At 41.4% G+C, this 27,990-nt stretch overlaps 2 protein-coding genes and 1 long non-coding RNA gene across 4 annotated transcripts; 1 reads left to right on the top strand and 2 right to left on the bottom strand.

Moving 5' to 3' along the window:
- Window positions 1–5,509: 5,509 nt before the first annotated feature.
- yipf6 (Yip1 domain family, member 6) lies at window positions 5,510–8,019 on the bottom strand. The gene has a single exon (XM_079527949.1). The coding sequence runs from the start codon at window positions 7,460–7,462 to the stop codon at window positions 6,767–6,769; it is 696 nt and encodes a 231-aa protein (XP_079384075.1). The 5' UTR covers window positions 7,463–8,019; the 3' UTR covers window positions 5,510–6,766.
- A 161-nt stretch (window positions 8,020–8,180) lies between these two features.
- snapc1b (small nuclear RNA activating complex, polypeptide 1b) lies at window positions 8,181–24,101 on the top strand. Of its 2 annotated transcripts, XM_079527948.1 has the most exons (11): window positions 8,181–8,297; window positions 8,376–8,552; window positions 16,150–16,309; window positions 17,393–17,533; window positions 18,761–18,865; window positions 19,277–19,432; window positions 20,371–20,430; window positions 20,571–20,633; window positions 21,585–21,720; window positions 21,959–22,030; window positions 22,599–24,101. In XM_079527948.1, the coding sequence occupies exons 2-11, from the start codon at window positions 8,422–8,424 to the stop codon at window positions 22,631–22,633; spliced, it is 1,059 nt and encodes a 352-aa protein (XP_079384074.1). In that variant the 5' UTR covers window positions 8,181–8,297; window positions 8,376–8,421; the 3' UTR covers window positions 22,634–24,101. The 2 variants fall into 2 exon arrangements, with proteins under 2 accessions (XP_079384074.1, XP_079384073.1); XM_079527947.1 differs by lacking the exon at window positions 8,181–8,297 and having other exon boundaries at window positions 8,310–8,552.
- On the bottom strand, window positions 10,825–11,804 carry LOC306942190. The gene is made up of 3 exons (XR_013792250.1): window positions 11,744–11,804; window positions 11,580–11,647; window positions 10,825–11,049 (listed from the first exon to the last, which is right to left on the bottom strand). It is a non-coding gene; the product is annotated as an uncharacterized lncRNA (long non-coding RNA).
- Window positions 24,102–27,990: the final 3,889 nt, after the last annotated feature.

Here is a 27,990-nt window from a genome sequence, read left to right as displayed (position 1 = left end):
AACGGAAATGCATGAACAGTTTATTATCAGAGGGAAATTGGGGTCAAAGGCTCTTTCTTGTGAAAACCTAATAAGTGACAGGAGTTATCCAATCTTCTAAAAGTAGAAAGGCTACAATACTGTGCATGAGTATCCTGGGGTTAATTAATGTGTTGATCACATACCAGCAGAACTGGCCTTGGTTCAATTCCATCCTTGTGTGTTTCACATGGTCCCCCCCCCCCATCGGCATCCTGTCTCTCTTCCCTGTCCTGTCTCGCTGAAAGAATAAGGTCATAAAGACTAATAACGGTAGCTGGTTCAGTTCCCAACAATGACAGGAGGGGGTTATCCTACCGGAAGCTAGTACATGTTGCCATCCAATACCATTGCCAAAGTTCCCTTGAGCAAGGCATAGAACCTCATTGCACACTTACTGCACTTTACACACTCACCTCACTATATGATACACACCTCAAGGGCCGTGTTGTCTTGCACTAATTACTAATTATACCCTCGGCAGAATTAAGGGAGAGAGACCAGAACTGTGGGTGCACATCAACATGTTTTCTTCAATGGCATATACCATAAGCATCACCTTGTGTGCAGCCATACTTAACCTTATACTTATACTTATACTTAACATTATGCTGTGGGTGTAATACATCTGTGTGCAGTAAGAATGTGTATTTGTGACACGGTATAAAGACATGTTGCCTATACATCACATCAGAGCAGGCCTATTTGTCTCAACAGGGGGAAGGAGAAAAGGGGTGCCTCAAAGCCTTGCTCAGGCTGTTTGGAGTTCTACATGATATAGACTACATAATATTAAGTGTATTATGTGTATATGGGGTAACACTATACTACAGATGCACTGGAAACAAGCTGTCAGCTTTTTTTGTTTATCCTTTTGACTATGACGGGCCATGTTATTGTTGGATATGCTTTACATGAGTAACTAATAAAGATATCAATCAATAACGCAGATGACATTGCCCCTAGTCTCGCATACAGCAGAGAAAGGCAGTAGAAATGGAGAGCAGGAAGATCAGCCTCAATATCTATGCCAAGAAAACAAAAGTGCTGACAGTCAACACAGGGGACAAAATCATTGCGGAGTCGGACCTTAGAGAGTCGGACACGGAATGCTACGAATAGCACTAATGTGTGCACATGGACGGGCCACATCATCATCATCATGTGATCCTCAGTCTACAGAGACCCAGAGCCATAGAGTAAGATGGCTCTGCAGAGACCTAAGCCAAATTCCAATACCCAAAATCTCGGCCACTCGCTCACTCCCACTCGATCACTCGGGGTCATTCCAGCTTGACCCGGAAATGGTTAACGTTCCGATTGTTAAAGTGCTCCATCGAGGAGGAGAGTGGAGTCGAGTGGAGGAGCCGAGTGGGCTCTCCGAGACCGCATAGAGCGAGTGTACATCAGGTGCAGGCTCGGTGGGGTATGTTGTCTCCTCGCTGCGGATTTCCGCATCACGTGTACATGTTTTTTTCCTTCTCCAGTGACATAAGTCCGCCTCCTCCACATGTGGCACAGAAAACACTGCTTGAAACCCGATACTATGCACCCCCCCCCCCATCCACGACCACTAGCTGCCGGCCGCTGCGGCTGATGAGACGCTGTCGCTGACCCAACACACACATGCACGCACACACATTAAACTAAAAAGCTTTGCTGTTTGTTGAAGAGACACATTTTCGCTGAATTAATAGAGCAGAGCTTCAGAATGATACAGTAGCCTATGTATAGCCTATGTGAAAGTGAAAGGACCACAACAAGCCACTGGCTTTATTGCGTTGTGTGATATAAGCATAATAAAAGTAGGCTATATTGTGCGCACCTCAAAAGCTATAGTTAATTTCTCTCTGTGCATGCCTGAATGCACAGACTGCTATGAATGACGGTGACAAATATGTATTTATTTATATGTGGACTGAACTGAATATGTAAGTCAGAGAGACTACCTATAATAATTCCTGTTATAGTGTCCGTTATTTGCAAAGACTGTCGGAGGAGGGACTGTCCGAGGGGGGGGGGGGGGTATTTATACGAGCAAAAAGGAACGCGGGCTGCGGGCAGGTCAGGAATTCCCTTCACATTCACAATCATATAATATAAAAGTGTGCGCATCCTGGCTTATTCACTATTTCAGGAATAAATAGCCTTGTTGCACATGTTACCAATACATACACATTGGCCTCGGTTACATGCACAAAAATGAATTGTCTATTCTGTAGACTGTATGGCTCTGGGTTCAGAGTTCCAGTGATCCAGCTGTGTGACACTGTATTGTTCCACCACTTTTGCTTTGGCAATGTAAACGTATGTTTTCCCATGCCAATAAAGCCCTTTGAATTGAATTGAATTGATTCACGTCATAAGTGATCGCGGAATGTGCCGTCGCTTTGAAATGACAGCGGAGTACATTCCGATTCTAGAGGCAAATCCACTCCACCACTCTGTCCTCGCATTGAATCCTCTCCTCCTCCACTCCTCCTCGCTGGGGGCGGAGCCGAGGAGCGAGTGGAGGACGCGAGGGGAGTGAGCGAGTGTGAAAGTTGCGGTATTGGAATTTGGCTCTAGCCTGGGTTTACCAGGCTAACGACTCGAGGACCTACCAGTACCACGGGTCACAGACAGCGTCAGAGAGAGAAGGATGAGGCTAGCAGGGCTTCTGTCTCCATCCGGTGTGATTTCATGGTATTACACTAGATGACTGTATGGCAAGGCAAGTTAATTTGTATAACACATTTCAATAACAAGGCAATTCAATGTGCTTTACAAAAACATTACTAAGCAAAATAAACATATTATAAAAGGTCATTAGAATACGCCTACAGTAAAAATGAAAGGAGTCAAAATTGAAAAACAAGTCAAAACAAAAGAAGTAAAACATTTAACAAAATAAGGGAGTAGAATTAATGGTCTCCTCATAATAACTCTGAGTCTGTGGCTCCTCTCCTGACAGGTGCTTCTCCAATGTTATGTCACCCTCTGTTGGCAGCCTAGGGTAGTGCTTGTTTAATGACTTGCATGAGGAAAATTAGGGTTTCACAAGCTGCATTTCAGAGCAGTTAGGATTCTCTGTGTCAGTAGGAGTGTTTGAGGGCTTCAGTATTACCTGTGTGGTCTTGTCCTGTGGTCAAATAACATGAATGGTATTAGTTTTTAATAAAATAAAAGTAACATGAATTAAATACATATTTCTAAGTTGCAAATATGGAACATTTGTCAGAAGTTTGATATGTTATTTGATATGTTATTTATGTTTATTTATTTGTGGATGTGATGCGCTGTGAGCTTGTAGATTGGCTTTTGCCATGTGACAGTGACACCTCTGTATGATGAAGTATAAATTGTGCTTAAAAGCTGGAATTCTGACCAGGAACCTTGCAAGGTTTTTAGGGTTTTTCTGTTTAGTATCGGGTGGTTTAGAGGTTGTTGGTAAGAGGTTGAAATCATGTTTATTCTTTTCAAGTTCTGACTGACCATATTCAGTGTGGTGGTGGTGCCCCCTATTTTTCTACCATACACCTGTCTCTAGCACACTTTGTTGCTGATTTATAAGCCAGCTAAGACTCTGTCACGACTCACGGCATACTTTCTCTGACCATTTCAAAGTCAATATAGATAAAACCAGTCAAACATATAAATATATATATTTGAAGGAGTATTTAGAACTACCTAATGCTTATATTTTTAAAATATTTGGACTGGGTCATGAGGCTTCTACATACTATGCCATGTTCCTGGATGCCTCTGACCAGTGTAAATTCACATCCAAGTTGCCATGGGAAAGGGATTTAGGACTTACAATATCAGATGGTGATTGGGTTAGAATTCTTAGGAATGGAAGGAAAATGTCAAGAGAACTACGTACAAGGTTGATTCAATTCAAAATTATAAATAGAATATATTGGACACCATCAAGATTGTTTAGGGTCGGCTTGACTGATGGTCCTGAATGCTGGAGGTGTCAGGATAGAGACGGTACACTTTTACACATGCTTTGGGGCTGTCCCAAAATTCAGGAATATTGGACTGCTATACATGAAAGACTGGAGAGAATAACGGGCATACACATTCCTTTTTCACCCAGTCTGTTCATTCTGGGGGATCCTGCCACATTGAGGCATGTTGCTCCTCCTTTAGCTGAATGGATACAAACGGCCATTATGTCAGGTAGGAGGCTGTTGGTCAAGGACTGGAAGGCTCCATCTGCACCTGCTCCATCCCTCTGGGATGCATCGATGGGACTATTGGCCGCTTACGAGCGACTGTCATACAGGCTGCTCAATAGGATGGACGACTATGACTTAAAATGGGGCTTTTACCATATGCACGTATCAGGACTCTGATTCGTTTCTGGCTCTGAGTGAGCTCTGAACAGGCTGCAACTTTAGAAAAATACACTGAAGGAATATGTCTGGAATTGGGGCTGGGGTGGACTGCGGGATATTTCTGTGCATCTCTGTTATATTGTTTTGTTTTGTTATGTGTTTGTTTTGTTATGCATTTATTTTGTTGTGTTTTGTCTATGTCTATGTCAGTTTCACATACAAAAGAAATTGAATAAAGTACAAATCATAAAAAGAACTACCTAATGCTTTACAATTTAGACTAGATCCCATTTTCCCCATAAAGTCCACCAAGTTTGATGCAGTAAGTAGACTGCAGTGCTGAAACGATTATGAATCAATATTATGTTCAAGAATGTTGCTTATGTCAGCTTATTTATAAAGTATAAAAAAACTAATTTGTATGCACTGACAGTGCTGTTTGGGCATATAGATTACAAGCACACCATGATAACAAACCAAAGATCCTACCCTCCACCCCGTTGTCTTCTGTCTTTCTGCTGTTTCTTTCTCATAACTTGCCACACATGGTTTCTCTCTTCATGGTTGAACACATCTGATGCAGCAGGTATCTTGTTCTGAGGGAGGGGTGGATTATTTGGAATGGATTTTCCAACTTCTTCCCTCCTGTAAACCAAAACGCCTAGGTTCCCGAGGCTTTGAATGGTATCAACCAGTAGGTTGCCAGTAGCCAGTATACCCTACTGTAATGGGACTACTGACTGCTTTCAGTTTTGTGTGCTGTCATTAGGGGACTTTGGCCATGGGGGCCAACTCCCGCACAACAGTTCCATTAAGGGCAACTGCCCTGCACCTGCACATCCATGTGTGAATGTATGCGTTCTCTCACTTTTGATCAAAAAGTTATTCATGCTATCAGACAAAAACAGGTACTTTTGTGTATAGAGGATTTCAATTCATTTCCAGTGTTTGAACTTTTTGAACATGTTTGAACATGTTTTTTTTATGACAAACCATGTTGACTTTGATTTTGAATTGACCAAACTAAACAATTTGTAATGTAGTTGTAATGACTATGAAGAAATGATAGATACAATGAAAAAAACAAATACATTTAAATTTAACTGTGGCTTCTAAGACCAGACAGGAATGAGGGTGGGTTGAAGGCATAATACACACCGCTGTAGTTGATTAAATTTGTGGGAATTTATTTTAGTATTTTGTATGTCTTTGATGTAAAAAAAAAACCATCTAAATTATAAGTAAACAAAGAATTCTGATATGTCAGAAGAGAGCATTATGATTTATTTTAGGGCACACTCCTGTAAAAGGTATGTTACACCATCTACAGAACACAGAATTTATACAAATTAACAGATGAGAAAACAAATGGAAATAAATCAAAGAACAGCCATTCTGGTTACATTATGCTAGGATATATCAGTCATTCTGGGTAGGAAGGAATGAGTAGTCAGTAGTGAACAGGTAGTGGAAACATGGAGTGAAGGTGTGCAAAGGTATCTGGACACCGTGTTCTAATCAATTCACAAATATATTTTCCTTTTCAGTTTATCTGACAGTTGATGTTAGGCTAGCATCAAGGTTCCAGGGTTTCATCTCAAAATTGAATGTAGAATAATAGAATGAAAGTTGAAAATGTATGGGAAACATGTTTATCAACCAAATCATATCCCTGCTGCATACATAGGGTAGTGGGAACTGGGAAATATCACACTTTTTCCAAAACCTTCATGCAATTGTTAGACTTATAGTAAAAACTGAAAATGTATACTTAAACACTTTGTTTCTCCTTCAGTGGGGTGGCACCCAGAAGGTGATTGCACGGATTGCTTTGGCAGGTGTTCCAACCTACATAGGAAGCATGTGGGCATGGCTATGCCTACAATCACAGATTCTAGCTTGAATGCAGACTTTCTGAAGGATGCCTTGTATCCCCTATTTTTGAGACATTCATTCACAACTCTTGACACGCTGAGTTGGCTCTGGCTGTACATTACACTGAGCCTAAAGCTCAGCACACCCAAAGACACAAGCAAAGCACAGTGAGTGACAGAGTAGACTCTTATCATCTCTCCCTCTGCAACAGAGTGTCAAACAAGTCAAACAAAGTGACCTCAACCATATATATAGCCTACACAAAGATTATTGGTGGAGCAGCAGCCACCAAACAAGAATTTGCATTATGTTTCAATAGTTTGGTTTAATGGTTCACACATCACATGCTGTTTCAGAAGGCTTTCCCAACCACCAAAAAAAGGAAAAGAAAACAGTCTTATATAGGCTACTCATTTGAGTAGTCCGGGTTCTTTTCACCGTTCATCAATGTTCTTTATACATTTCTCATTCTTTCACATCTGTATCATGACTGCTGATGAGTTCAATTATTACTTCAGTTCACAAGTCAAAGACCCCAGTCAGCGACGCTACTGCGATGGCGAGAACGTGAGGATCATCCAGCCAATGACAAAGTAAAAGAGGAAGACGGGATACACGACCAGCGCCTTGCGGTTTGGAGGTTGACTGTCGACCAGGAACGCCGTGGAGGCGAACGTCGACCATCCGAACGAGGCCGTGACCACGACGAGCCGCACGACGAAGCTGGCCGTCCCGGAGCCCCCGATGAGCACTATCCTGCAGACGATCATCGCCACGGTCAGGGGCATGATGCAGTAGCCGAGGACGCACAGGCTCTGGAAGAAAGAGATGGTGCCGCCCAGGAGCTTGGAGTTGAGGGTGATGATGATGGACCCGAACCAGATGATCACGAACACCTCGGCAAACTCTGGCCCCCCGTCGTCTTTGCTGTCGGCCGAGCCGCCCTGGAGCATCACGGCCAGGGTCACGCAGAGCAGCAGCGGTCCCCACAGGTCCCAGTCCCGGAGCAGCGCCGTGTTCTTCTTGGGATACAGGACGTGGATGAACTTGCTCCCCACCGCCTTCAGGTCCCTCATGATGGTGTCCTTCACCGGCTCGTCCAGCGTGGAGAAGTCGTCGTCCTGTTTCCCGGAGGAGCCCACGCCGGGGACGGAGATGTCCCCCTCCACGGGGATGTCCGCCGAGATGGACACGTCTGACAGCCCCGCGAACATTGGCTTGCTGGCCTCGTCGACTTCCGCCATTTTAAGCTAACGTTGTATGTATTCCACAGACGCCTGTGTGTCTTGTACGACGTCTCGTTGACGCCTATATGGGTCGTTCGCGTCTAGTTTAACAACAGGTAAAAATCATCAAATGTCCCGTTTGACAATGCAGATGCTGGAGCAGAACCCGATGAGTCCAATATGTTCAGATTGAGCTGCTGTCAGTCTGCTGCTGCTCCACAACACAACACTCCCACGTCAGCCAGCAGAAAATACTTGTTTACTTCCGTGCGACGTCACGCACATCCGTGTGATGCGTTCACGAAGTCTTCCAGTTCCAGAAAAGAAAAATGGTTTTTGTTGTTGGTTGATTGAATACCATTAGACAGAAATGCAAATAACAACACGAGTACAGTGACAGTCATACACTTGGTCTAAAATAAGCTCTCCAAAAAGTCGTGCGGACTTGTTGTTTCCATTGAAGTCCTGTGTATTCAATGAATACAGACATTTAAAGACATACAATATATATAATACATTTCATATCTGTTGATAGACCGCCCGTGCTGGATTTGTTACGGAATTAAAGTGAATTAAGTTATGTGTGTGATAAAGTTGTTATCAACAGGCCAGCTCATTAGAATAGAACATTGGTTGACGGCCACGCTACACCAGGCTTCTCGGCTTTCGCTTTTAGGGTAAACGCGCGAGAAAAGCCTGGTGTAGCGTGGCCGTCAGTTGTGTGAGGATCACTTGAATGCACCATGCGTTCCTTTCACAACACCGTCGGCTGCTGATGACGTTCAAGAGACATCGACATTTGTAGTAAGGAGCGCACTAGGAATCAAATCACGCAGGAGGGCGTGAATAATAAAGGTGTGTGTGGTTTTCTGGTTTATTGCAGAATTCCTGTAGATTTTACACGATACTAATACTAATTCCATTAATGGCAGAACATTCATGTACACTGCAGCAAGAAGGACGTGAGTCGTGAGGCAATGGAGTACTGCAAAGAGCAAGTGAAACATGACTGCGAGGAGCTGCTGACTCGTTTTCATCAAACTGAGTCGGTGCGTTTTGAGGTTTTCTCCAGGATATGGAAGGAGTTTAACTTCTCAACTATTTTCTTGTAAGTTATTTCAAACGGTGCAACGACTGTCTGCAACCTCAACTTGTGCTGCTGAGTGACTATTATGGCAACTTTAAGGGGTAACACTTGCAGATACGGTTCATGAACTAATGATTAACTAATGATTAACTAATACATTAGTTAAGCATTAGTTAATCATTAGTTCATCACAATTCATCATGAATCATGATGAATTCATCATGATTCATGATGATGATGATTCTGATGATTCATCATGAATCGTCATTAGTTAACCACGATTTGTAGATGATTTATAGATCTAATTTTTCCGCCCAAATCTATGCCCAGGATGAGTGCTCATAGGCGGGTAGGTCTCTCAGTCTCTCTGGAGGTCATTCCTGGTTGTACCCATGGGTCATTTTACTCAATTCTTTGCCCACGATGGGTGCTCAAAGGTTGGTAGGGGTCTGTCCGGAGCTCTCCCTGGTGCTTTATGGATCATTTTTGGACCCCCCCATTTTGCCCAAATCTATACCCAGGATGAGTGCTCATAGACGGGTAGGGTTAGTGAGCAGACTCTGTCTCTCTGGAGGTAATTTTTCTCAATTCTATGCCCACGATGAGTGCTCAAAGGTGGGTAGGGGTCCCTGGTGTTTTATGGAACATTTTTGGACTCACCCATTTTGCCCAAATCTATACCCAGGATGAGTGCTCATAGACGGGTAGGGTTAGTGAGCAGACTCGGTCTCTCTGGAGGTAATTTTTCTCAATTCTATGCCCACGATGAGTGCTCAAAGGTGGGTAGGGGTCCCTGGTGTTTTATGGATAATTTTTGGACTCACCCATTTTGCCCAAATCTATACCCAGGATGAGTGCTCATAGACGGGTAGGGTTAGTGAGCAGACTCGGTCTCTCTGGAGGTAATTCTTCTCAATTCTATGCCCACGATGAGTGCTCAAAGGTGGGTAGGGGTCCCTGGTGTTTCATGGATCATTTTTGGACTCACCCATTTTGCCCAAATCTATACCCAGGATGAGTGCTCATAGACGGGTAGGGTTAGTGAGCAGACGCGGTCTCTCTGGAGGTAGTTTTTCTCAATTCTATGCCCACGATGAGTGCTCGAAGGTGGGTAGGTCTCCCTTGTAGAGGTCTCCCTTGTAGTTTATGCGTAACTTCTGGACATTATCATCATGAACTACCATTACATTTTACTTACTTACTAGAGAGTTGGACTCTATTAATGATTAACTATCATTAGTTAATAGTTAGTTAATTGATATTTGCACCCCAAAGTAAAGTGGCAACATTATCATCATGAACTACCATTACATTGTACTTACTTACTAGAGAGTTGGACTCTATTAATGATTAACTATCATTAGTTAATAGTTAGTTAATTGATATTTGCACCCCAAAGTAAAGTGGCAACATTTTCATCATGAACTAGCTGTAGTTAACAGTTAGTTAATGGTTATTTGCACCCCAAAGTAAAGTGACAACATTTTCATCATGAACTAATCATGAACTCATGATTAACTAATCATGAATTCATCATGAACTGGATATATGGACACAAAGTCACATCAATATAAATAATAGTGAATGCAAAACAATACAATACTAACAATACATTACAATCTGAATCAAAATGTACAATTACAAGCCACCTTCAATATTGCCAATTTTTTATTTACAGCAACCCCCCCTCCCCCACACACACACACTCTCTCCCCTCACACAGAAACTAAAAAATAAAATAAAAACACTTAACACAAACAAAAATATACCACAAAATAAATAAAGTATTATACAAAATACAAATGTAAAATACAAAAGAACAACAAAACAAAAGCAAGGAAGTAGGCAGAGGACACAGGCCGAGGGGCAGGCCGACACCAGCCACCCGGGCCAACAGCGGGTGAGCTAGATACAGCCCTGGCGCAGACGCCAATGGACTGGCATCCACACATCTGGCCCACCTGCTGCCCGCCAAGGCAAGGCCTTTAACAAAGCCAACAACAGTGCTTATCCAAATCAGCAGCACAATTTTTCCTCTCAACTATAAAACTAAAGTACTTGTTAAGATCATTGCTTATCCAATATGGTTTGACACAACTATGAAACAAAATGACCTGGCTCTTATAAATATAACACAATGAATAGTAATTGTTACATGGCCACTTATTATTACCAAATAGACATAGAAAAATGACTACAACAGTAATATGAAAAATAACAAACAAAAAGAAAAGCCGGAAAAAATATGAAAAACCCTTAGTTCCCAAAGTTTGTTTTTGTTCTCGTTGGGGCTCTTTTATCTGAACTGTGACAGTGTTCGATTGGTCTTTGTCCTACCACACAAACCATGGATCTCGCCACCCAGTATGCACTGGGAATCTATCTGGGGAAACGTTGGGTATGGAGACAGTGGAGCCTCACATGCACCTTGGCTCCTCGATGGATGGGAAGGGAACCGCTGTCCTCTTCTCCACGTGAGATGCTCCAAGGGATGAGGATGGGATCTAAAAAACCTGACCTATGATAGATCAGACAAGATCCAAAACCCCACGAATTAGCATAAATTAACACCTTTTTAACTTGCATTAATTAGCTTAATCATGTTCTTTTTATAGTAATCATGTATTTAAAATACATTGAAAACAATTCAAAATAATTCAAAACACTTATTTTCTTTTACAATGTTTAATATTCAATGAACTGTTCCTTTTCCACAAAAATAAAAATAGTATGAAATGCTCCTTTAAGTATCACAATGTAATGAGTTAAATTGCATAAAGTGCACATTCAAAAGGTTTACAGGGTGTTTTGTGCAGTAACTAGGAGGTATTTATGACGCAAATGTGCTTAGTATGTACCCTTAAAATGTACCTTCAGTCACTATAACCCACAATTCTCATGTACATGCATATTGTATTCCTTCAGTAACAAACTGTCTTTCAAAATGTAACATGAACTTAAATACTTAAACAATAAATCATTGGCAGGATGTATTGTGGCTAAACACCATTTAAGATAACCATCTTTGTTCTACATTGTCTCACTCACCACTTCATGAATGCTGAGACTGCAATGTCACCTGGCTGCTCAGTGATTTGCAACACTCTCACACTGCTCTGCAAAGTTCAAAATGACAATACACAAATCAGGAGTTGCCTAACAACATTAAGAATGTGAATGATTTGAATTGGAAGATTATGTTTTAGTCTTACCAGGCAGATTGCAAAAGATTGTCTCTCTGTGTTTGTTTACAACAGCACATGAAGAACCAGCCATGTGTTCAATTGAACAGGAAAAGGACGTTTTCCTGCTTAAATACTAACAGGAAGTAGAATCACTGGTAGGCTGGACACAAATGCTTACAGGCTCACTGATTGGCCACTGGCAATCACAGAGCCAGGTAATTTTAATCCTTTAAAACCTGTTAGACACCCTGTTTGTTTTGCATTTTTTCTCTTTCATGTAAATAGCTTGTTTTGTATTTTAAACAGACTTGTGGAGCAACATTTTAGAACTTAAATGTGTGTTATTTCAAAAGCATTTTAGATCGTTTTTAACACTTGTAAATTGGCTGCCTGCTTTCAAGCCTGGGTAGGCTGAATTAAAAAATAGTTAATAGGATACATACGTTCATTTCAGTGATTTTTTTTTTACAGTGAATGAATGCATTTAAGTTATATACAATATATCTAAAATGTTGCTCTACAAGTCTGATTAAAATGCCAAGAAGCTATATACATGAAAGGGAAAACAAACAAACAAACAAACAGGATGTCTAACACGTTTAAGGGTTAAAATTACCTGGCTCTGTGATTGCTAACCTAAGTGGCCAATCAGTGAGCCTGTAAGCGTTTATGTCCAGCCTACCAGTGATTCCACTTCCTGTCAGTATTTAAGCAGGAAAACTCCCCTTTCCTGTTCAATTGAACACATGGCTGGTTCTTCATGTGTTGTTGTAAACACACACAGAGGAACAATCTTTGCAATCCACTTGGTAAGACTAAAAAATAATCTTCCAATTCAACATTGGAACATTCTTAATGTTGTTAGACATCTCCTGATTTGTATATTGTGTCATTTTGAACTTTGCAGAGCAGTGTGAGAGCGAGTATTGCAAATCACTGAGCAGCCAGTAGTACAGGTGACATTGCAGTCTGAGCCCATTCATTCATTGATCAGTGGTGAGTGAGACAATGTAGAACAAAGATGGTTATCTTAAATGGTGTTTTACATTTTGAAACACTTATTCCTGTACATGAGTATTTTGGGTTATGGTGATTGAATGTACATTTTTAGTGCATCTCTCACCTGATGCTAGCCAGGGAGAGATATACTAAGCACATTTGAGTCATGAATACCTCAGTTACTGCACAAAACACCCTGTAAAGCGATTGAATGTGCACTTTATGCAATTTAACTCATTGCATTGTGATACGTAAAGGAGCATTTCATAGTATTTTTGTGGAAAAGGAACAGTTCATTGAATATAGTGAATATTTGAAACATTGTAAAAGAAAATAAGTACTTTGAATTATTTTGAATGGTTTTCAATGTATTTGAAATGATTACTATAAAAAGAAAATGATTAAGCTAATTAATGCAAGTTAAAAAGGTGTTAATTTTTACTAATTCATGGGGATTTAAAAACATTTTACACAGAGTGTGTGAATAACATGCTATTGGATCTTGTCCGATCTACCATAGGTCAGTTTTTTTTTTGATTGGGTGATCCCCATCTTCATCCCCTGGAGCACATGGAGAAGAGGACAGCGCTTCCCTTCCCATCCACTGAGGAGCCCAGGTCCATGTGAGGCTCCAAATTCTCCATACCCAACAATTCCCCAGATAAATTCCCAGTGCATATTGGATGGCAAGCTAACGGATCCAAGTCTGGACACTGATGGTGCAACATTGATTCCCCTCCCTCACAGTTTGTGTGGTAGGAAAAAGACCAATCGAACAATGTCACAATTCAGATGAAAGAGCCCCAATGACAACGGAACTAAGGGTTTTCATATTTTTGCTGGCTTTTCTTTTTGTTTGTTATTTTTCATATTACTGCTGTCTATTTGGTAATAAGTGGCCATTTAACACTTTGTTATTGATATACATCACATTTTGTTTTTAGTTTTCTGTGTGGGGGGAGGGTGTGGCTGTAAATAAAAAATGGCAATATTGAAGGTGGCTTGTAATTGTAATTTTGGATTCAGATTGTATTGTATTGTTAGTATTGCATTTCACTATTATTTATATTGATGTGACTTTGTGTCCAAATTTCCAGTTCATGATTACTTCATGATTAGTTAATCAAGAGTTCATGATTAGTTCATGATGAAAATGTTGTCACTTTACTTTGGGGTACAAATATCCATTAACTAACTATTAACTACAGCTAGTTCATGATGAAAATGTTGTCACTTTACTTTGGGGTACAAATATCCATTAACTAACTATTAACTACGCTAGTTCATGATGAAAATGTTGTCACTTTACTTTGGGGTGCAAATATCCATTAACTACAGCTAGTTCATGATTAGTTCATGATGAAAATGTTGTCACTTTACTTTGGGGTACAAATAACCTTAACTACAGCTAGTTCATGATTAGTTAATGATGAAAATGTTGTCACTTTACTTTGGGGTACAAATATCCATTAACTAACTATTAACTACAGCTAGTTCATGATGAAAATGTTGTCACTTTACTTTGGGGTACAAATATCCATTAACTAACTATTAACTACAGCTAGTTCATGATGAAAATGTTGTCACTTTACTTTGGGGTGCAAATATCCATTAACTACAGCTAGTTCATGATTAGTTCATGATGAAAATTTTGTCACTTTACTTTGGGGTACAAATAACCTTAACTACAGCTAGTTCATGATTAGTTAATGATGAAAATGTTGTCACTTTACTTTGGGGTACAAATATCCATTAACTAACTATTAACTACAGCTAGTTCATGATGAAAATATTGTCACTTTACTTTGGGGTGCAAATATCCATTAACTACAGCTAGTTCATGATTAGTTCATGATGAAAATGTTGTCACTTTACTTTGGGGTACAAATAACCATTAACTAACTATTAACTACAGCTAGTTCATGATGATGATAATGTCCAGAAATGACCCATAAACTACCAGGGAGACCTCTGAAGAGGGGAGTCCAAAATTATCCATAAAGCACCAGGGAGAGCTCCGGAGAGACCCCTACCCACATTTGAGCACTCATCGTGGGCATAGAATTGAGAAAAAATACCTCCAGAGAGACAGAGTCTGCTCACTAACCGCTACCCACCTATGAGCACTCATCCTGGGTATAGATTTGGGCAAAATGGGAGAGTCCAAAAATGATCCATAAAGCACCAGGGAGAGCTCCGGACAGACCCCTACCCACCTTTGAGCACTCATCGTGGGCATAGAATTGAGAAAAATTACCTCCAGAGAGACCGAGTCTGCTCACTAACCCTACCCGTCTATGAGCACTCATCCTGGGTATAGATTTGGGCAAAATGGGGGAGTCCAAAAATGATCCATAAAACACCAGGTGGTTTAGGTGGGTAGGGGTACCCACCTTTGAGCACTCATCCTGGGTATAGATTTGGGCAAAATGGGGGAGTCCAAAAATGATCCATAAAGCACCATGCAGGGAGAGCTTCGGACAGACCCCTACCCACTTTTGAGCACTCATCGTGGGCATAGAATTGAGAAAAATTACCTCCAGAGAGGCCGAGTCTGCTCACTAACCCTACCCGTCTATGAGCACTCATCCTGGGTATAGATTTGGGCAAAATGGGTGAGTCAAAAAATGATCCATAAAACACCAGGGACCCCTACCCACCTTTGAGCACTCATCGTGGGCATAGAATTGAGAAAAAATACCCTTGGGGACAACCAGGAAGGACCTCCAGAGAGACCGTCTGCTGACTAAACCTACCCGCCTTTGAGCACTCATCGTGGGCATAGATTTGGGCGAAAAAATCTGATCTATAAATGAAATCATGAATGCCATGAATCATGATTAACTAACTACAGTTAATTCATGATGAAGTCATCATTAATTCATGATGAAATAATGATTAACTAATGCTTAACTAATGTATTAGTTAATCATGAGTTAATCATTATTTCATGACCCTTATCTGCAAGTGTTACCCTTTAAGGCAATGTGGCATGTTGACGACATGGATGTTGTGGACATCATCCATAGCCTGTTTGGAAACGTTTTGAACCTCTGATCTTTATCTTTAGCCACATTGAACAATGGAGAAATAAGTTTGCAGCCACATTCCACAAGCTATGAAGTAAAAATAATAATAATTCTAATAAGCTATAAGTCAGTATTTTAAACAGACTTATAGCTTGTTACGTAGACAGCACTAGAATTGCATTTTATGTAGTCATAGCACTTTATAGTACACATGTATAATATATAATATAGTATAGTATGTATAGTTTACATAGATACTCCACTGTTACGTTCTTAGTTTACGCATGATTCATGATAACTACTTTTTATCTATCTATCTATCTATCTATCTATACATCTATACAGTAAGAGACAATACTGTGGATGTTTCATTGTGGTTGACTGGTTTTGTCTTGTCTTTTGCAGTGGCTCTATGGAGAGCTTTGAGCAGAAGGCATTCAGTCATGAGATTATCTCTACAGCCAGTACATTCTTCCTGCCACCGTACAGCTTTCAGATCCGAGTTGGTGGATTGTACCTGGTCTACGGATTGTATCATCACCAGTTCAGCTTACCAAGAGAAAAGGTTGAAGATGCCATAAGAGTCCTGCTTCTTCACAATTTGCTTTTCCTGATTCTCTTATCAACAACACACAACTGTAAAGCTACACTTTATTTTTATTTATTCCTAGATCAGTGGCTCTCAAACCTTTTCATTTCAAGGACCCCCATAACTCTGAGAATGTACGAAATGGAATCGGGGTCCATTCGGTCCCATTTGTACACTCTTAAGGTACTATTGAGAAAGTCTTTCACACACCTAAAGTAAGACTTGGGAGCAGGTGCGTAGGCAAGTGCACATCAATATCAACTGATGACTGAAGAAGGTCATCAGTGACCAAAACGTAACAGACTTGTAAGGGTCCATTTGGAACCGCCTCAAGGAACCCTGAGAGTCCCTGGATACCACTTTGAGAACCACTTTCCTAGATATATGTTCTGCCTTTATTCATAGTATACAGTAGAGAGACGGGGAGTGACACACTGCGACTCGCTGGCATTAGAGTTTATGGGTGGTATCCGCCCTGTGCTAGATTTTTGAGGGGCGCTAGCCCCTCCTATGGCCGGCTTTGAGGGTTTGTGTAAACACAAACATTGAAGACAAAAGTGAGGACGCAAATTGAGATAAATTGAATTGATGAATTGCGATGATGTACGATGATAAGGGCGCCCCATTACACACTGCTATCAAATCGGTACTCAGTATTGCGAAGGAAAAAATGGTATCGGTACATGTCTAATTCAAGTTAGCAAAAACATCAGAGTCTCAGGTGGAAGTTTCGGACCCAGCTCAGCGGCTCCTCCTGGCTTCATGGTGAAGTGTTCTTGACTCGAGTGAGACACTCGGTGCTGCCCACCCAGTGAGACACTCGGTGCTGCCCACCCAGTGAGACACTCGGTGCTGCCCACCCAGTGAGACACTCGGTGCTGCCCACCCAGTGAGACACTCGGTGCTGCCCACCCAGTGAGACACTCGGTGCTGCCCACCCAGTGAGACACTCGGTGCTGCCCACCCAGTGAGACACTCGGTGCTGCCCACCCAGTGAGACACTCGGTGCTGCCCACCCAGTGCCAACTGTTCTTAAGACTGTTCTTCTTCTGTCCATAGATAAGACTGTCGCTGAATCATTGGGATGATGTGAAGAAGTTTGAACAGGATGCCATCAATGCTCAGCACTTTGATGCTGTGTACATCCTCAGAACCCTTCTGGAACACAAAGCCTTCCACTTCACCGCCATGCCTAAACTGGTGAGGGTGTGTGTGCACGTGTGTGTGTGTGACTAATCTTGCAAACTGCTGGACCAATCATCACCAGATTTCTTGTGCACACTGCCAGTGGATCTAAGAAGTACTCCACATATTCCCCTCTCTCTCCTCTCAGATATTGTAGAATACGTGTGTGTGGGATGTGCTGTAGAGTTGTTTGTTAGTGGTGCACAAGGTGCTAAAACTGTGACTGGCTGTGCGGGCTTGCGTCACTGCGTGCATCTTCAAAGGATCGTAGTGGGGCGTCGCCCCCAGTAGGCCCGACCAACAGCTCACCCCTGTGTGTGCGCGCGTGTGCATGCGTGTATACATGTGTCCCCTCAAATATCCAACCTTCGCCCATGAAGGCCAAGTGAAATTTATGAAGAGCATGAAAGTTGGGTCATAGTTGAAAATCTAGAGCCCTCAGATGGTGCAGAGATAAAGTACTTGCTCAGTAAGGAGTGTTGGGCAGGAGGAAGGCTCTACAGTCTACATCCTCCTGGTGGGGGCTCCTCATCCGGCTCTGGGGCGCGTGTCAAAATTGAACTTATTGAAGGCACAATTTTCCCGAGATTCCTTGCGAAGCATAGTGGAATGGAAGCATGAGCGGTAGTCCCAGTCCCAGTTCCTGCCTTCAATGGAGACACGTCGCTCCAATGAACTACAGCGGCCAGAGGCATCTATTTCTTTTTTTTTTTATGTCTATGCTCCTTACTGGCAGTGGCAGGTGAGTCAGCAGGACTCACTCAGGGGTAAAAATAAGAAAGATAGTTGGAAATCTATCAAACAATTATTCTTTGAATCTTTACTTTTACTTTATTTGTTTATTTAGACGGGACAATGCATATTAATGGGCATTTCATAGATGCAATGCAAATACACTGGATTTAGCAAAAATGCGTAATTGTAAATGATCAAATAAATAAAAAATAAAATACAAATTAAGATTGTACATGGAGCCCACACTATTTTAGACTATATGTCTTGTTTTTAAACGCATTTCTTATTTTTTTCATTTTCAATGTTTCTTAGACATATTGATTGACATTTGTTATTCAGGGAGAATTTTGAAATTCACTCGTCCCACCAAGACTTTCCCACATTCACTCAGGGATTCCAGCAGCTACAGTACGTTGCATTAAGGGAGGGCATCTGTCAGTCCAGAGATTTGAACCAGCAATCTTTATCGACCTCTCCACCAACTTTCACCTTGTCCTCCTTTTGCAGTTGTCTTACAACTTGAAGAAGGAGATGAAAAAGGAGGAGATGTGTGAGGGTTTTATGGAGCGCGCCTGTCGTCCTCAGGAAGTGGTCACTAAGGACCTGCTAGAGGTAAGATGTGTGAACAGAGACTTGATGGATGATCGTTCGATGGATCTGTCACTGAGTACTGCATTTACAGTAGAGGCCTCAATAATTACATTTTGGGGCCCATGCCAAATAGAAAATATTGATATCGGCTGATAATGACACAGATTTTAAAGATAAACATTCTAAGAAAACATAGGGTGAAGCCACTGTTTACAGAATCGTTCATCAGTGTACATAATTATCATTATACTTGCAGTTATATGTATCGTGATTGGTGTGAACGACTCTCATCTCATCATAGATTTCCACTGTAATAGAACAAAATGTATTTACTTCTCTTACTAACTTAAAAAACTGGACTGTAGGCATAGTATACACAGCATGTACACATTGCATTTCCTCTGATGTGCTCCATCCTGTCCTTGCCACCAGGAGCTGTCCAATGTGCATGAACGCTATCAGCAGCTGAAGACAGGTGCTGCCACCATGTCCAGCCGGCCAGACCCCTCTATAAACCTGGTCCAGAGAGACTTTGTCACTCAGCTACGTCAGACTGTTGTGGGCTTCTACAACTGGCAACAAGAGAAGGTTAGAACTCTTCACATGGTCATTATGGTTATACTCTAGTATGCTTATTAAAGAAAGAACAGAGATGAGAGAGAGGGGATTACATGCAACACTGGTCGTATATATCGTAGTGTATATATCTTTGCAATATTAAAAGGTTTGTAGTGTTTTCTACAATGAGTACTGCTATGTTTTGTTGTTGAGACATTGCATCCTTTGGTGATAATAGAATAGCTAATTAGCTATATGGGCACCATCCGATTGATTGACTTCAAACTTGGCGTGTGCATTTCCGATGACCAGTGGGTTTCCAGTGCAGAGTGGGAATTAAATCGGCCCGGCGGTTGTTCAGAACCGAAAAACCATGAACGTCTGTATCTGTCTGTCTGTGGGTCTATGGAGGACACACTGAATCTCTGTGTCTGTGGGAGGTGTAGGCATCGCATTCCCTGATTGGTCAACCCAACCCTACCATCATGCACAAAATGTCTGTATGCGGGCCCTCGCCCATCCATGTATGTCATCAGCACTACATCAGCGTTTTTTGGCAACATCAGGGATCCATGGTTTAAAGTTCTCAGTCTCCAGGACTAATTTCAGTAATTTGGAGACCGGAAAAAAAATACCTTGGACTGGCACTCCTCAGTTTGAATTACATCTCGCTCACCCTAAAGTTGTGGGTGACCAATCGGAGCCCACTGTTCAAAGTGAGACATTTTTGCTGTGATGTTGGAATCTTACAAACAGAAATAAATCTTCCACGCCGAAGTTCCAGACTAATTTCTACGCAGTGATAGTAGTCTGGTCATGCCATGCTTTGACGAAGGCCCTATGTCCTCCTTGTGGGGGCTCCTCATTGGCAGGTGAGTCGTAGGATACAACAGCAGTAACAACACAGAACGACTGAAATGGAGAGAAAAGGGATGTAAAAAAAGATGCTGTGCTTTACCTCATTTCAGGATGCTCCACCTGGTGATGGTGAAGAAGATAGTGGTGAAGGAACTTCAGCTCAGAAAGAGGTGAGTTCCATTTTATTTCTCAACATTTTCAACCATTTTATTCCTGGCAGCCATCTATACACTTCACATGCAATAATAAACTTTGGCCAGCAGATGACTCTGTTGTTCTCACTCTGATCTACCTGCCTTGTGTCCCTCAGTCTTCCAAAAGAGCTGAACTTCTCGCCTCCATCAAGTCAAGGAGCTATAACACGGCAGTAGAGGTGTGTCTTTCTTGTTCTTATTATAATTAATACTTGAACTTTCTTATGATTGTCTCCACCAGGCCGAAGGCATGGGGAGAGAGTATGTTTTGCACTCCGTCCGTGTGTGTGTGTCCGTCCTTCCTTCCGTCCGTCTGTGTACAGCTAATCTCCGGCACCGTTAACCCGGTCGATGCCAAACTTTGCACACACACTCCCTGGATGCCAACGATGAACCTCTGCCCCACATTTTCCAGAACGGCCTGTTATAGCGCCACCATGAGGCAGCCTTTCACATTTTTTACCTAAAACTGCACCGATCTGCGTGAAACGTTGCATGCACACTCCCTAGAGGCCACAGACAAACCGTTGACCTACATTTTCCGCATCTGCCTTTTATAGCGCCACCAGGAGGCCGACTTTTGTAAAACACATTTTTTGATATTACTCCTCCAGATTCTGTCCAAAAAACTCACAAATCGTTACACAGTATCTCTATGGTCATGTGCTCAAGTCGGATCTGTCCGATATTTCATATTCCATCCTAATTGGCTATAATTGGCTTTCACAGTTTGCAAGATTGCCCCGTTTTGAACAAAAGCCTCAAATCATGAACGCAGCATGCAATTTACGTGAAATCTTTCACACATTTTCTTACTAGGCTGAGGAATATATCCCACCCTTTTCACATTGGCCTGTTATAGCGCCACCAACAGGTTGATTTTTGCAAAACACATTTTTGGAACAAAATGCCTCAAAAACATGTATATATTAATCCTAAAATATTTGCCAAACATCTCACACAGTCCTATCCTCCTGGTGGAGACCTGTGCCCAGAAGGGCACTTTTTCTAGTTATTATATATTTCCGTAATCATCGTGTGTGTGTGTGTGTGTGTGTGTGTGTGTGTGTGTGTGTGTGTGCGTGTGCGCGCGTGTGTGTGTGTGTGTGTGTGTGTGTGTGTGTGTTCAGGCCTCTCAATCAAGACGTCATCGTCAGGTTGAGTTGGAGCTGACCAGCTTTGAGAGCGGTCCATCCAATGAGACGCGACATCGCCAAAAGAAGATTTCACTTAAGGAAAGAACACTCATGAATGTGGAGCTCAAAGGTCAGAGGCCAACAGACCATTGAGGATCTCTCCACTTTTGACCTGCGTCTTTTAATTGCCAATAGTTGACTGTTTACATTACCAATTACATTTTGTCCTCCTGTAAACCTCGCCAACATATTTCATTTGCAACTTTGCAAGAGACTCATTGCTATTAGAACAATTTTAGTTTGTAGTTGTACACTTTGTATATTCTGATTGAGATATTCTGTTTGACTGACAATTTCCTGCCTTATAGGAAACATGAGGAAGGAAACGATAAAGGAGACCAAAGTCTGGAACCTGAGCAAACCTGACACTGCACCTGAAGGTATGGAATAGTAGCAGAGGGTGGTTTGTGACAAGAAGGGAAGGTTTTCCTTCAATATGCTGCCAATCCGGCCTGTCGGATTGGCAGCATATCATTTTTCAAGAAATCTCTAAGAAGAGAATACCAGCACTCACGGAAATGTCCTTTAGTTTAAGGCACTTTTTATTCTTTTATAATTCACATAGTATGCTGCAGAACAACGTACGCGTTTCGGCACATAGTCTTCATCAGCGTTGTATGATACAACACTGACGTATCTGTCAGTCAGAGTTCTTTTTATGACCAATATGGACTTATGGAGTTCTTTGTCAGGCATGCCCAAATATGGAGTTTGTTATTAATCGAACTGACATTTAGATTTTGTGTTTTAGTTTTTTTGGGTGGTTGGGGCTAATTTTCAACATAATGATTTGTAAGTATAGGATGAATACTAGGGTCTATTTCAAACTCTTGTCTGTTTTTAAGCTTACAACTGTGAAGCCATAGAGTTTTCACTTGGAATCAGTTCAAAATCTGTTCCATTCCGTACAATTCTGTTGATGTCTGGGTTTTTTTTCTCTCTCTTCAGATGTACCGAAAAAGATCATTAAATTCAAATGGTGATGAAGATGACCTCGTCCTCTCCTCCACATTCAGACTTAAAGGCTGGTACATGAGTCTGAGTGTTCGAGGGTTATTGCCCAGACAATATCCCTGTGTAAAGCTTTGCTGATACTTTATTGCTGCACAGCGCGGGTGTCGTGCACCGAAAGCAGCGAATCTGTAACCTCGCAATATGGGCGACCGCAGCCCCCAGTACCAGAATTTCAAGGACTTAAATGAACTTTTTCAAGATACTTGATAGAAAGAGGTTTTTTATCTCAGTTTGTGCCTGCTTTTACTATCCATCTTACATGTTTTTACATTATTTCTGTTTTATGTATTTTATCTATATCAACACAGCAGGCATGATGATAGGATGGAAATGAGGAAGTAGCCAGTAGCACACAATTGGTGTGTTCACACGGGCAGATGCAAAGATACAGTCTACCATTCATTGTCAATGGAAGCCAGCGACATGAAGATACAAAGTTACAGTACATCCGACGTTTGTAGCTGCTGCAAAACATACAAAGATACAAAGCGAAGCTGAGCTAGGTTCAACTTCCAGATGCAAAACTACAAAGCTACAACGGTAGCTGCAATGCAATCTCCCCCGCCAGCCGCCGACACACGTCACTACGGACGCACGCTTGAGGATGACAACAACCGCATGAGCAAGAGAACCGAACAAAGCGACAAATATGCTGTGATCTTTGCATATGCCTCGTGTGAACGCAACAAATTAATGTCCTTTTCACATGGTTTATTTACCTCTTATGGACAGAAGCGACAGACGTGTTTTGACCTGATAAGGTTTACTACTGTCTGGTTTGCCAATTTGCTGAATGGCAGAATACCATGAAACTTGCTTGGAGCATTTATGCTCCCTGGAGGATGAGCTCTAACTATTTGAGAGACTCCATGACCATTCCTGTAGCAGCCTTCTGGACAAAATATAAGCATATAAACGAGATATCGTAAATCTAGTGATTTTGAGTGATACTGTATATTGACTGCAGAAATTATGTCCCATCTGTTACGTCTGACTTTCACTGTAATGATTAGATTGAAGTTTATTTTTGTACAGATTTACGGTACATTTTATTTTCAAGGACCGGTTTCTGTTTTATATAAAACATTTTAATTGTATTGGCAATTGTTTGTTACTTTTTACATTAAATATCTGAATCGCTTGATTGTTTAAGAAACATGTGTGGGAGGTTTTCAGTATTCATGCTTTTATATTAAATCATGGTGGAAGAAAATGGATGTCTGCCCTTGCTCAACAGCTCCATTGCCGGTATTTTCCCTACAGTACAAGAAACCGATTAGAGTATACAATAAAGTGGTGTGAAATTGGGCAGTGCAAATTAAAACATAGAAATAAATCTTCTGCAAAAAACATTACTTTGGGTAAACGTCTTGGGTAAAATAGCTGTGTACATGCCTCTGTGATTTATTGCAATTTATGTTCTTTGCGATGTTTAATGTGGGGACGTGTAAGCAAGGCAGTCCAGCGTAGAGGGTAAAGACGCTTGAATACATTAAATCACTAAGGCATATTAAACATTAGCCACCAGCACCAAGACAGGGCCATACTTTTCTTTTTTTTTAAAAAACCTTTAGTTTTAAAGGTACACTTGATGGGTCTCATAATGAAGTCATTAATGTGTTGACCAATCCAAGGTATAGCACAGTAAGATACCGATCGCACATGTGGAAGCACTGGTATGCGTGCCCCCTAGTCTTTTTATTAGGGCTTTTTTAGATTTTTTGTATGCCTTTTATTGGCTTGGCTGTAAATAAAGTTTGATTGATTGATATGCTTCTGTGACTGAAAACTAGTATAGAAAAAGCAAAAGTGGCATAAAGATTCCTAGTTATAGTAGTTAGATTTGGAGTGACCGGGGACACCACCATGCCAAGAAGTCTGATGCGGAGCTGGGCCGTCTTTAAAAAATATAGGTTTTATTCGTTTTCTTGAGTGTCTTGCATTTTGTCTTGTATTTTGTATCTTGTATTTTAGGTCATTACTTGGCCTTTTTACTGCTGTTTTTTCTCTCTGTTTGTACCCTCTTGGTAATGTTTATGTACTTTTTTGTTGTTGCCTGTTTTATGTTTGTTTGTGGACTACGAATGAAAATTAACATCCTTGCTAAATCCGACATAGTTACATTGCATTGAATGTGTAGTGTTCATTAATATGTGCTGTTCCGACCAAATAAACTATACTAAGTTCAGACTTAGTCATCTTATCTTCTGCTTATGTTGTATGTTGCAGGTAATTGCCCATGCATCACTGACTAGTACTACATACTTAATCTGTAGTAAATGTGTGATGTGCTTGTTAAAGTGTGTAAGTGTCCAGGTAGCTCAGTCGGTAGAGCTCTCACCCTTGGACCACAAGTTCATGGGTTTGATCCCGGGCACTGCCAACTCAGTGTATGAGTAGCACAGCTTGGTACAGCAAATCGTGCGGAAAGTACTGGGAGCTGATGGTAGTTGTGGCGCTCCACCTCAGCATTCCATCTCCCAGGGGTGAGGGTCTAGCGCATTGTAACGAGGATAGACTCCTGCGTGTAACCGGCTGATACTGACAATAAGCCACTCTCGACCTACTTCTTCTAAAGTGTATTTTGCAGGTCAGTACTTTATATCACAAGAGAATAAGACATAATGAGCCTGGGTCACATAATTTAAGAGCACTCATCCAGTCTCATTGCTCAGATTGATCAGATTGATGAAAATGATTGTTTTTACAGCTACTAAAAATAAGTCGGTTGTCTCAAACACTTGACAGGATTGTGTGCCGAAGTATGAAGTCGGGCATATTTTCCATTGTAATATTGAAGAACACATTCCCACTGTGGCCATTTTGCTTTCATGTCCTGCTTGGAAGGTGCAAGCTATTTTCAGTGTGCATCTTGCATGGTTGAAAATACGATGTGCTCTCTGTGGGTCTATAAATGGAAAGATAATCAAAATAGATATACTCTGCTCTGCTGATGTAGAAACAAGCTACACTCTGATGGACTATGAAAATGTACAGGCAATTGGGAAATTGCGATGTCCAGCATTTCCAATTAATTCATATTGCTTTTCTACCACCTCTATTCTGGAAATGTATTTAAAAAAAGCAAAAATGTTAAATACCTTTTGAAAATGTCTCTTAAGTTAATGGCTAATGCAGTGCAGACCCCACGTCTTTCTACTCAGACCAAACATAAGAGATCTAGTTCTGTTATTCTCATTGATAGACATTTCACATTTTCCCACTGTAGTGCCAGCTTGTTTCTACATCATTACTAGAACCTCAAGGTTACTACAGGTTTATTGTAGGCTTTCCATCTCTGCGAGATTCTCCACATGACAGCAGCAGTAACACATTCTGATGAGCCTTTGTCCCGGGGTAAGAAGCCTCATCTCACATTTTGGGTCTTGGTTTTTGAAATGAATGGAAAATCCCATGCCTCATAGGTACAGTACGATCTACCAGCAACCATGCTGGATGCCATTTTACATTAGCCTGTTTTTACATGCCTCTCAGCACTGTCCCTTTAATGTTTCTCAAGGATGCTAGTTTGTTAATCATGCATCACAATGCCTGTGCATGACCTGTATATGTCACTGCCAACTTCAGGCCATCGTGTCATCCTACTTTCTTCCCACTAAAACAGTAATTGGATGTTCTGTACTGCAGTTATGCAATAACTATGTATGGTACAAACGAGGAATGTTACTATATGCCGCAGTACTTGTGTAATAATAAGGAAAACCCTTGCGACCATACTGCTTCCATGAGTTGTTTTCCAAAACACATCTCACAAAAAGACTTGTGCCATTATGAATGCTGCATGTTGACATCCTGGAAGAATTTATGTGGCAAAAGTAGACATGTAATTCTCTCTTCTCCCTCAGTCAGTTATACTGTGAGGATGGTGCCCTTGGCTAAACTACTTAACTCCCGGCTGTTCCTGTGCAGCTGCTCAGTGGGACAAGCAAGAGAAAAACAAGCTAGTCCGATTCACTCCATCACATTAAGTTGATGCTATTGTGTCATCGTTCATTATTCCCAGCATCTCTTCAGCTTGAATCCCACATCCTCTTGCATTGTGTTTACACTGCGAGGGTACAGATGAGATGTGTGGACATGCATTTCATTCCCTTTCATTTTCTTCAAGATTTTCCAGACCTTGCTTTCTCCATAGATGCATAATTAGCATCTATGATGGCGATTGTCCAGTCTTGATTTAAAGGTTTTCCTCCTTTTTTGTTACATTTCAGAGGCTTTTCTTTTTCCCCCACCCTGGTGAAATCTTTTTTGTAGGACATGATATTCTATTGGGTGAATTTGACCCTACCTGAACAACAACAAATGGGAATATGTGTAAAATTGCCTAGTGAATAATTCATTCAAAGAATTACAAGGGGCAAAAAAACTGGCAATAATGGCAGTATAGGCTACACTACAGTAAGTAACCACTTTTCCATTCTTCTCTGCTGCATTTTCATACAGTTTTATTTCCCCATTCCTGTATTTGAGTTTGACAGTTCTATTTCTTTAGACAAATTTAATTTTCATGTAAGAACATATTTCACAGTTTTCACTACATGCATTTATTCTCTACTTTGCGTTTGTCCATTCATGAAACCACGTTGGCTTGTAGATCAGTTTTTGGAAGTGGTTCTCAAAGTGGGGTCTGGGGACCCACTCCCCAGCAAAGTGATGAACATTTTATCTAGCCTATAGGCCTATAGTTATAACTACAAGCTATTTGAAAATAGATGCTCTACATGCTCACAAGCATCACAGTGCGAGTAATTGTGAGCTTACATCTGCTATTTTCAGTAGAATTGTGAAATAGTGTATAGAATTTAAAAAAAAAATTATATCAATTAATCAATATGGAGCAGAGGTCATATAGGCACAATATATGTATACAGGTGGCCCAAATAATTATGGGGGGGCAAGGGGGGGGGGGGGGGGGTGATGTATTGGAGAACTACCCTGCATTTTGGCAAGCCACACAGTACGTACACGTACAATAAAGTAGAGGTTCTGTGAGGTCTGTGAGGTGAGTGCGTCATTTAATTGGAGATGCTGGATCCAGGAACATAGCGTATCTAAACGTTCCCCATTATTGGATAGAACAGCCGACGAGCTGTACTGCGGGGGAGACACGGTCCACCTCACCAGCATCCCGTTATCAGCGTTTTGTGGCCACCGGCGCTGCTGCATCCCGACCGATAGTCCAACAGCATGTAAACCAACGGCTCGGGGATGCTGCTGCTCTATTGCTAAATCCGTCCACCGTTTAAACCGGAGCTGAAACGGACACAGCCATGGCCGCAGATAGTAAGTACCAGATTCGCTATGT

This window comes from Electrona antarctica (assembly GCF_951216825.1).
Source record: "Electrona antarctica genome assembly, chromosome: 18".
In the NCBI taxonomy this organism is placed as follows: domain Eukaryota; kingdom Metazoa; phylum Chordata; class Actinopteri; order Myctophiformes; family Myctophidae; genus Electrona; species Electrona antarctica.
The sequence above is the reverse complement of the archived record's forward strand: the minus strand, read 5'-3'. Positions and strand labels throughout refer to the sequence as shown.